General features: G+C 40.0%; 1 protein-coding gene across 1 annotated transcript; it reads right to left on the reverse strand.

Moving 5' to 3' along the window:
* Positions 1 to 8,132: 8,132 nt before the first annotated feature.
* Positions 8,133 to 11,066, reverse strand: LOC131313257 (protein kinase PINOID). Its single transcript, XM_058341470.1, has 2 exons — positions 9,941 to 11,066; positions 8,133 to 9,213 (listed from the first exon to the last, which is right to left on the reverse strand). The coding sequence occupies exons 1-2, from the start codon at positions 10,510 to 10,512 to the stop codon at positions 8,466 to 8,468; spliced, it is 1,320 nt and encodes a 439-aa protein (XP_058197453.1). The 5' UTR covers positions 10,513 to 11,066; the 3' UTR covers positions 8,133 to 8,465.
* Between the last annotated feature and the right edge of the window lie 246 nt (positions 11,067 to 11,312).

An 11,312-nucleotide genomic window follows, 5' to 3' on the forward strand; every position in this document is an offset into this window, starting at 1 on the left:
AGTCCAAACACATAACGGGCCTGTGTTTGATCTTCCCCAAAATCAAACCCAAAGAATCTGGATTTAACTAATGGGCCACTTTGAACAGAGACTCACGGCTAATCCTTCGATGGTGGACGAGAGAGAGAGAGAGAGAGAGAGAGAGAGAGAGAGAGAGAGAGAGAGAGAGAGAGAGAGAGAGAGAGAGAGAGAGAGAGAGAGAGAGAGACGGTGGACGCGATGGACGCGATGGACGCTCATGGCTTGGAGGTGACATTCAGATCTGGAGTTGTGGAGTACTGTGTAGGGTTTTGTTTGGGACGTCTGGGGTAACAGGAAGGGAATGTTCTTTTTATATGTATATATATTACCTTCAGGTCGGGTCAAACCCGACGAGTTGGACAGACATAACCCCGAATCGAAAATAGATTTTTTAGTAGAAGCTAACCCGCACCCGACCGAAGCACTTATTCGGACCCGCTCGAAACCCTTCAGGTTGGGTCGGACCCACGGGTAGGCGGTTTTTTTGCATAGGCCTACTTGTTATGGGAGAAGTTGCTAATGGAACCATCAATTGATCACTCATAGATTGCGCACAAATACATCTTCGCTGGACCCTCGCCTCAACATTTATTTTTTGCAAAGTAAAAAGATTTTATTAATCTTTGAAGAAGAATACAAAGATTAAATGGATCTCAGGCACAACAGCAAAACGCCATCCGAGAATTAAACCCAAGGAAGGAAAGAAACCAACCTAAGTAAAAAGATTTTATTAATCTTTGAAGAAGAGTACAAAGATTAAATGGATCTCAGGCACAGAGACAAAACGCCACCCGAGAACTGCTTCGCTCATCGATATATCAAAAAAGATCACCCCAAGCGTAAGGTATAAGCGTCCAATTGAAGCATAATAATCCGGAAGATTGAAATTGTACCCACGGGAATAATTAGTACGGCTTTGATAGATTTGTAGAAGTAAGCACGGGTTTTCGGCTTTTAGACAGCCAACTTTGTTTTACGTATACGGTGGAAAGTAAAAAGGCTAAATTAAAAGAGAATAAACTAGGATAAAAAGCATGTTAGGTCTAGAAATTACTAACACCCACGACTCGAGTTAAATCACATTTTCACCCAATTACGCGGTTTAAGATACTCAATTTAGGTTCCTAAACCAGAAGATAAGATGGTTCAATTACCAAGCTAGTTCTAGAATTTATTTAGCAAACACCTCGAGCGACAGAGCTCCAAGCATCATGTGTGGTAAGTAGGCCATACTTTTACCTACACATGATCAATGAGATTAACACCTTAGCAATTTGACAAATAAACCCGAACTACACATCGATTTTTGAATCAAAGATTCAACCTTTATGGTGAAAAACACAATTTTACCCGAGCCATGAGGTGCTAATCATCCCATGACCTAACCCTAGAAAACTACTCACACATATCTATGAAGATAAAAGTAAGCAAAAATCTACTAAGCATAGTGAAATAACAACACTTGAAGAAAACTAGATTAAACGATAGATCGGAGTAGCCGCTATAACTTTAATGAAGACAAAAGTAGCAAAAACTAATTAACTAAAGTAGAAAATTAGAATTAAAGTGCTGGAAATGAAGAACAATTCAAAAAGCAAGTAAATCTAGGCTAGATCTAAAATTATGCAATACAATCTCTTTTGTACAAATGACATCACGCCTTTTATATCCTCCAAGGTACGTGGACGGAATATTCCAAAGATGCCTTGAAAATGTCCCTCCGAAGCCCTCGGTACCAATAGCAAAAGCCTTGCACAGCTGTAATAAGGGGCTCGGTACCGATAGGGGTCAAAAGATGGTATCGATGCCGAGTTGGACTAAGGCTGTCACTGGGGTTTTGTAAATGTACTCGGTACCGATGGAAAATGAAGTGTGGAACCGATACCGAGAGAACTAAGGTTTGCGTCACTGAGAACTCAGTACCGATAGGAAGAAATGACATGTACCGATACCGAGATGCTATCTCCTGCACTTGTTTCTTGCTCCCTGTCTTGGCCATTCTCGAACCAACGGGTCACCTTCGTGTCCTTGAGCTTTAAGACTCCTGTTTTGAACGATTTTTCTACAAAACGAAAATAAAACACCTTACGTGCAAAAGTACTTAAAAACAACCAACTAAAGAATTAACTTAAACTAAATAGAGATTTAGCGTACCCTACATTGCATTATCGGGTGCTTATCAAGAACCAAACCCAAGGAAGGCAAGAAACCAACCGACCAAAAAACCCGAAATCTACAACCAAAACCAAATATGCCAAAAAAAAAAAAACACTCTAAGCAACACATGAAATCGGCCAACACCCAAAAACAAACACCAAAGAACAGATCAACCTGAAAGAACACAACCAAAAAGCAGACAAACCTTGAAGTTAAAATTCCAAAGAAAGAGAAACCCTTTATTTTTTTTTTATCGGCAAAAGATGTAATTTGATTAAAAACGAGGAAATGGGAAAGAGATCCAACAAAAAGTTGGATGATACAACATAAGGGCAAAGCCCAAAACACCCAAAGGTCTACAATGGTCCAAAACAATAAAACATTACAGCTCAGCCCTACACCCAAATAAAACAAATGAAAGCCCAAACACCCTAACCCGATCCAACCAGAGATCGGCCCACCCAAACTAGCACGCAAACCCTAACCACTTCAATCTCCACCACCGCACAAACCATCAAAAAATCAGCCTCGCCGTTAAGCCAAGCCGGCCTCTCCCAAGATGCAAAGACTAGTGGCGGAAACCGGTCTACGACAACGAAAAATCAAAGCAGACAAGGCATAGGTAAAACCAGCCACCATCAAACTCATCAAACTCCCAAAACAAACCCTTGCACTGGATGAAAAACCAACAACAGAGCAACCTAGAAATGACGAATTGTTGGCCCCGCACCCGGATGAGAACTCAGAGTAGCTGCTGATCGAACTTTGGCACACAAAACGACCAGAGCAACCCAACCATAGGAGCCACATCCACCTCACCACCACCAATCAAACACCGCCATTTTCATCGATCATTTTGAATATAAGAAAGAAACTTGCAAAACATAAGTTAGAGAAACACTACCGGACACCACCGCCCACCACCAGATTGTACCAGCGTCGCCCCACCACCCTCCTCCGTCCAAACCCACCACCATATCCATCAGCCACCAACAACTTTGAAACAAAAACCACAACCGCCACCAAACAGAGATCGGATCAAGGATCCGACAATGGTGACAGAAAGATCTAGATTGGAGCCAACGAAGCATCAGGGAATGGAGAAACCCACCACTGTACATCTCCGTTGCACCCCCAATAGCCGTTAGGCATACCCATTTTCAACCAACAATGGAAAAAATAGTTGGGGCCCGACAGAAATGCACAAACACAAAATCGCGCGCCGTTAGGCCCGAAGTCGCCATACCAAAGTACGACGGGGCAGAACTGTGGAAGGGGTAAACAAAGGGGAAAAAACGAAAGAGGGATAGAAGGAGATAAGATGGTCACATCAGGAGAGGAGAGGAAGGAGAGAGAGGGTGAGCGGGAGAGAGAGGAGGAAAAATGAGTCCAGGGGGAGGAAGGCGGAAGGCACCTCCCCACCCTGGCGCCACAAAGAACCCTAGCAGAGGAGATGTTTTAGAGAGAGAGAAAAGTCTTTTACCTCTCTCAACTTTACCTCGAAATCATTAGCCTCTTCCAAAAAATCATCTCCATCCAAATCATTGAGAGCATTGATTTTATCCACAGTTTCATTTTCCTACATTTCAACGAATTTCTTTACTATGAAATTTCTCCCCCCTCTAGGTTTGATGCCCAACTTGGCATCTATATTCAACTTCTTGCGAGCTTAATTCGATGAAAGGAGAGTTCCTATTTCGTATATCATCAAAAGATAAAGAAGAAGATGTGACTTTTTTTTTTCTAGAATTCAAGTTATCAACCTCAACCCCAAAATCAATAGATGCCTCAACATCTATTGCCTGCGGATCATTATTATTTCTCCCTCCGACAATTACAATGGTCGCTACTATTCCTGTATTTGGCCCGCCGTGTTTTGTAAAGAATATAAATAAGGCGTGCAATATTGTTATTTTAATAGCTGTTCAAGGTGAATTTTTCTTTTTTTTACCGTAATTTATGCATTTTTAATGGAATTCTCTCTAGAAATGAAAAAGAAAAAAGGAAAAAGTTGAGAAGTGCCTTCGTTTTCTTTTTCATTTTAGTACTATTTGTATATGTGTATACACTTTTTACAACATGGGCTAGTGGGGAAAACTGGATTTGGCATTACATGCTTTATGTCTTTCAAGGATTAATTGTCCAATGATTCTTTTTTTTTTTTCTTTTTTCTTTTGGATCGGATTTGTCCAATGATTCTAGGAAAGTCTTTAATACATATTCTTTTAAAATGTGTACCATATGTACTTATTGTGTAGTTCATATTGTATCACCTCATAAAAAATTACTTATAGAACCGATCATTCATAACATTTTATTTCATATTGTAACTTTTATACTAAAAATTTCATCAATATGATTCGTAATTTTTTAGCAATAGATTCATAATATTTTGAAAATCATAACATTTTAGTGTGTTTCAATAAAGATGTATATAATACACACCAAAATAAGACATATGTATCGTAGCATTTCCCATGATTTTATCATAGTAGTAGTAACATTTAATTAACCTAGTAATTATATAAGTCCTAATGAGACAATTTTAAAGCCGTTCTGATGTTTAAGGGTTTTTTTATTTTATTTTATGCCAAGTGGCCCACATTGTCCCCACTTCGCACAAGATACTTCCCACTATGTGCGCGGCGCGTTTTAGTGGGTCCCATCCAAGTTACTAGAAAGGATGACCTCATCAAAGTCAGGGTTTTCATCTCAAAAATAAACAAACAGAATCTCTGTGCAAGATTAAACTAATTGAACCTAAAGATAGTTTTAGCTAGTAAATAGTACTCTACTAAAGTAGTATATGTTTAGCCCAGGGTGGCAAATTTAACGAAGACCCATTTATCAATCCAAATTCATCCATCAGAAAATAGACTCAAATCAGCCCATTTGTTAGTTGGGTTAGAATAGGTCAAACCCATCTAACCAATTTATTAATTGAGTCTTAATTGATCAATTCAAATGACTCAATAAGTCATGTACATAACCCAACAAAAAAACTTCCTTTCATCAGTGACAAAAACCCTTAATCAACCGACTCTGGCCCCTCTCTCTCTCTCTAGTTTGTTCAATTCAAACAAAGAAAATTTTGGAGGCTTCGGAGTAATCTCAGCCGTTGATGATGCGTAATGGGCCCACGGGGAAGGCTTGCTTTTTTTGAAAAAAAATTACAACCCAAAAAAAGAACGAAAATAATACTCCAGGATCCATAACATTTTTGTTTGTCTACACCCCAACTACATATATTGTCATCGGAATCGCTATCAAATTCATGTATCCACAACTTAATTTGCCCAAAAGATCTATAGATTTGTTGCCTTCTCTCTCTCCCACATTTTTAACAATATGCAGCCCTCCAATTCTGGGCTTGACGTGGCCACTTGGTGTTTCACTAACAACTTCTTTCACTTTTCACTTTTTTCGTTGTCATTATTTGAATTTTTTTTTCGTTTGATAGTTTTGCGTCAAATTTTTTGACTTTTAATCGGAAAAGTAAAAAAAAAATACTTTTACCCAAGTATTTTTTTAACTTTTTCGATGACCAATCAAAAAGTAAAAAAAATTTGGTGCAGAACGAACTAACGTGAAAAAAATTTAAATAAGGACAAAACAATAACTTTTAGAAAAAGTTTGGTGGAACACATTAGACCGTTCCACTAACAACTTATTTCAATTTTTTCACTTTTTTGGTTTTGTCCTTATTTGAATTTTTTTGTGTTTGTTCGTTTCACGCAAATTTTTTTTGACTATTTGCTTTGGCGGTATTTATCATGCACTTCTGGACCTGAGTCGGAAAAGTAAATTTTTTTTACTTTTATCCAAATATTTTAAACAAGTATTTTTTTTAATTAAAAGTGGTCCTCGTTCAAAATATTTGGATAAAAGTAAAAAAAATTACTTTTCCAATTCGAATCAAAAAGTCAAAAAAATTTGACGCAAAACAAAAAAAACGGAAAAAAATTAAAATAAGGACAAAACCAGACTTTTTCTAAAAGTCTTAGAGCATCTCCAGCCTTGACCCATTTTAATACTCAAATTTAAAAATGGGGCAGAAATCACAAAAATCTCTCTCCAATCTTTGACCCAAACCCTTTCCCATTTTGGGTTTTACCCATTTTTTTGCCAAAATCTGAGACAACTTTTGCCTTGACCCATTTCTCCAACGGCTAGTTAGAGAGATAGAGAAAGAGGGAGATGTGTAAAATTTGGGTTTGATGGTTGGAAATGTGTCTACCCAAAATGGGTTTTTACCCAAAATTTGACTCAAATTTGAAGAAAAATATGGGTGAAGGCTGGAGATGCTCTTAGTGAAACACCACCTCCTTTCTTGAGAGCTATATTTGGAGAGAGAGAGAGAGAGAGAGAGAGAGTAGCTTTGACAGCCTGGGTTATAGAGAGAGAACCTTTCACAGCCAGAGAGAGAGAAGTATTTTAGTCATTTTAAATTTTAGCATATCGTATGTAATTAAGTTAATAGGCGGGTCGGGTTTACTTCTAAATAAATGGATCGGCTTGAGTATGGGTAATTAGACTCATAATTAATGAATCTAAATGGGTCAGTGACCCATTAAAGACCCAACCAACTTATAACTTACCCGTTCATTTGCCACCTCTAATTTAACCTAAACATGAACGAGTTTAGGTATATTAGGATAGGATATGTATCAACCAGGGTGACTTGTAGTGGGTGTGAAAAACTCACGGCTGACTGAAACGAATGATTTGAATTACTACTTTTTTGAGACGAACTAGTCAAATAGGTCGCATGTTGAGGTTACAATAGACACCCAAATCTCACAAATTGAGGTATGCCCCATAAAATGGCCCACAAATTAAAAGTATGCGGAACAGAGAGTCACCTTGGATAGGTCACAATAGTCCGATAGTACTAGTCACTGTATAATTTACACTCTTTTGATTTTTAATGCTTTTGTGGTTTAAATTAGGGTATACAGATTTATTACTTCTATAGTTTTACCAACGAAGAAAAAAGCACCAACTTTAATTCAGATCCAAACATAGGGGGGAACATAATAACTAGGAAATGAGATTGGCATTACGTACGTTAGTTGTGCAAAAATAAATTTACCTTTTCTGCAAAAATAAAAGTAGTAGTAGAATGTTGGGTAGAGTGGATAAAACCAAACTCCCCAAGGGAGCATGTAGGAAACAATTATTGGAGCAGTCAAGACTCAATGGAACTGCTAAAACCATCTGTTTTTAGTAGAACCAAAGCTAGGTGGAAAAAGGAGTGGAAAAGAAAGGGCAAAGAAAAGAGCGTGCTTAATTTCTCCTTCCATTCCCAACTTTTTTTGTTCTTATACTCCATAAGAAAAAAATGTTGTTTTGTAGTACAAAAGGAAAAAACCAATTACTACTCTAGTCTTAAGCTCCGTTTAACTTTTACTGTAGGACTTTTAAAAAGTTTTGTTCTTATTAAAAAGAAATCAATAGTTTTACGCTCACACTCAAACACTTACACTCACAAAGATGGTGGATCCCACATATTACGTGAGACCCACCACCTTTGTGAGTGTGGGTAGTTTTATTTTTAAAAATACCCCCTTTTAAGCTTAAAAATGACAATTTTTGCACTTTTTAAACTTAAAAATGGATATTTTCTAAAATGTTTGGGTAAAAGTAAAAAATCTTGAGTTTTTCGATTTCTCTCATCAATAATTTACAAGAATTTACCACAAAACTAACAAACGCAAAAAAATATGAAAAAAAACAAAACATTTTTTGTTTTTTTTTTTTAAACTTTATGCTAGGTGGAACTCCACAAACTACCGACGCCCTGGTTGGACTTTATTAGACTTGCAAATGTTGACGATTAATTTATTAAAAAACAATAAAAGGGTAATAATTGGAGGCCTCATTCATCACCACCAACTCCATCCATCATGTACTGTAAGAGTTACAGTATATAACACTCATTCCCATGCACCCCATTAGTCAGTCAATAATTCTTATCTAATCTCTTCTTCATTAACACGTCAACTTCTGTGTAGTACTCCTACTACTAACATTATCTTTAATTGTCTCATTCTCTTCATTAAAATACTACAACGAACTACTCTTTATTACTCCTACTTTGCTAACACCTTTTGATTTCTAACTAAAGTACTATAGTAGTAGTAGTAGTAGTATTACTACTAGTAATCTGCAATTATAAATACTCCGTTTTTAAAATGACAGCTCTGCCCTGCCCTACGAATATACATACACACTATATATTGCCTATCGCCAAAATTGGCGGGAACGCCATTTAACACCTGTCACTGTCAGAAGTAATCAAACGCCGTTGATTTCTTCCCACTGCCTGACGTCGTCTTTTTCTGCCTCTCTGCATCCGGAACCACCGGCGGCGTCAGCGACCGCACCAGCGCCAAGTTCAAGCCCTTGAAGAACGGGTGGGTCTTAACCTCTGCCGCCCCGCGCCTCGCCCCGATCCGACTCGCCGGATCCTTCAACAGCAACCCGGATATCAGGTCCCGCGCGTGCGCCTCACCCGCCGTCGACGGCGACCGGGTCGGGAACGCGAGGGGCCTCTTCACGATGCTCTGCAGCGTGGCCTCGTTGGTCTCGCCCGCGAACGGCGTCCGGCCGTAGACCATCTCGTAGAGGAAGATCCCCAGGGCCCACCAGTCGACCGCGTTCCCGTGGGATCTTCCCGACGCGACCTCCGGGGCCACGTACTCGTGGGTCCCAACGAACGAGCACGACCGGGCCGCGACCGGTTCGGCGACGAACAGCCTGTTCGCAGTCAAGGTCTGGATCTTCTTGGAGCGGAAGAGGCAGGAGAAGGGGTATAGTTTTGTATTACGGCGTGTGGGGGAATTCAGGGGGTCGGGGGAAGAGTGGGGGGATTCGACGGCTGGGATTGCGTCGGAGCAGAGGGAGAGGTCGAAGTCGGAGAGCATGATGTGGCCGTCGGATCTGACTAGGACGTTTTCGGGCTTGAGGTCTCTGTAGATGATTCCCAACATGTGGAGGTACTCTAGAGCGACGAGAACCTCAGCTGCGTAGAACCTGGATGGAGAATGGAGAGGCAGATTTTGAGTTAGTAATTCGTTTTCTCGGGAACCAAACAGATTTTTGTGAGTTTCTCCATGGCTGGACCGGTCTGGACTGGACCACACAAGCAAAGCAGGAGGAATATAAAAATAGTACTCCATTTAAGTATTTGTTATTAGCATTGGAAAAAAGAAAATCTCTGAAAATCTTGTGATGACTTGCATGGAAGGTGAAAGGATAAGCCTAAAAAGAAATGTGCCTGATCTGGTAAATTTGACTTTCAAGTAACTAACAATTTTTTTTTGTTTGGTAAAGACAAAAGCGGTGAAGAGATCGATAGTGAGAAAATGGATGGAGAATTCCTAGTATAAAATAAAAATTACGACTATTTATTGCAAATCTAAAACTCCTAACATATTTGATTCGTACTTGCTTCCAACAAAATGATTTTCAAGGATTTCTATTTCTCGAAAAAAAAAAAAAAAAAAAGGTTTCATTAAACAAACTAGGTTCTGCAAAACATTTTTAAAATGAAATTCCAAAAGAAAAGTTTTAACTTTTGCAGAAGTGAAACGGACACATCATTCGACATTTCTACAAAAATATGGGTTCCATTCCTCAGAAACAACAAAACTCTAGAAAAAAAAATACAAAAAAGAGAGACTGAAACAGAATAGAGAATGCAGAGAGAGAGAGAGAGAGAGAGAGAGAGAGAGAGAATTGTTTGTCGTGAGGAATGTACCTTGCAGAACTGAGAGAGAATCGTTTGTACGGCTGTTTGTGCCTGAGAGAATGCAAGTCCCCACCGGGACAGTACTCCATGACCACACAAGAGAAATGCGAGGCTTCAAACTCGGCGTAAAGCGTAGGCAAGAACGGATGGTCCAGCATCTTCAGAATCTTCCTCTCAGTTTCCGCCCTCTCACTCTTCTTCTTCGCAGCCAACACCTCCTTATCCACCACCTTCATCGCATATACCCCGCCGCCGTCGCCGCTCGCCAGCCGGCACAAGTACACCCTCCCGATGTCGCCGCTCCCGATCCGCCGCACCAGCCTGAAGTCCCTCAGTCCCAGCGCGGCCTTCCGCTTGAACGTCGCCGTCTGGATCGCCCGCCATGAGGAGTCCGACGACCGGTGGGGCTTCAGAGACGGATTGTTCTCCGGGGAGGACTCCGATCTGATCAAGCTGAGGTTTTCGAAGGACAATCTGCTGAAACTCACGCAACTGTCGACGCTACTACTCATCGATGAGGTCTCGCTTGAATAATAACAACAAGGGGTCTCGTAGCTGTCCCGTTGTTGGAACTGTAACATTGTACTACCACAACAATCCCCAAACTCTCTATCTCTATATTATAGTATATAAAAATCACTTGCTGTGTTTTTCAACTCTTTTTTTCCCTTTTCGGCCGACCTTGATGAAAGTAACTGTTCGGTTGCCAAACTGCTGGTCAAAAAGCGCGAGGAACACGAATATTGATTTCGATAATAATGGTTCAGAGACAAAAGAATTAGCACTTTTTGGAGATGTTTTCAAACTTCGAATCTGATGCCAAGAAAATGGTAGCGATGGCGACAATAGAGAATGAAACAATAGCAACCGGAGAGAGAGAAATCTAGAAGAATCAACAATCCAAAGTCAAAGATTCAGAGAGAGAGAGAGAAGGGGGGAAGAGAGCAGCAGTTGGACCGCCATTAATGAAGATGAAAAAAGCTTAGCTGAGGCACGCCAAACAGAAAAATTAGGGTTTCCGTATAGATTTGTTGAGAGAGAGAGCTGTCGTCGTTTTCTGGGTCTTGGTGGCTCCAGTGATTATGGCCGCAGAGAGAGAGGGGGAGAGAGAGAGAGAGAGAGGGAAGCAGGAATGGATGGGAGTGAAGGCGGTTAGTTGGGGTTATTTATGCTACGTCGTACGGAGGTAAATTATTGGGGGGCTGTTTCTGGGATTTAATAAATCGCGGTAATTTTGGGTGGTTATTACTCACAGTTAATTGTATTTTTGTTTTGTTTTTTTTTAATTTATCTTCGTTAATGTATTTTTGGTTGGGATTTTAATAGGTGAGGTGATGGTGTTGGCACGTGAGAGCACTGTGGTCGTTGCAGAGTGTTGTGG

This window comes from Rhododendron vialii, chromosome 13a (assembly GCF_030253575.1).
Source record: "Rhododendron vialii isolate Sample 1 chromosome 13a, ASM3025357v1".
NCBI lineage: Eukaryota > Viridiplantae > Streptophyta > Magnoliopsida > Ericales > Ericaceae > Rhododendron > Rhododendron vialii.

Coding starts and splice junctions, on each gene's coding strand:
- LOC131313257 (XM_058341470.1), bottom strand. CDS start 10,512: ATGTTACAGTTCCAACAACGGGACAGCTACGAGACCCCTTGTTGTTAT. Junction 9,214..9,940: donor TTCTCTCTCAGTTCTGCAAG/GTACATTCCTCA, acceptor TTCTCCATCCAG/GTTCTACGCAGCTGAGGTTC.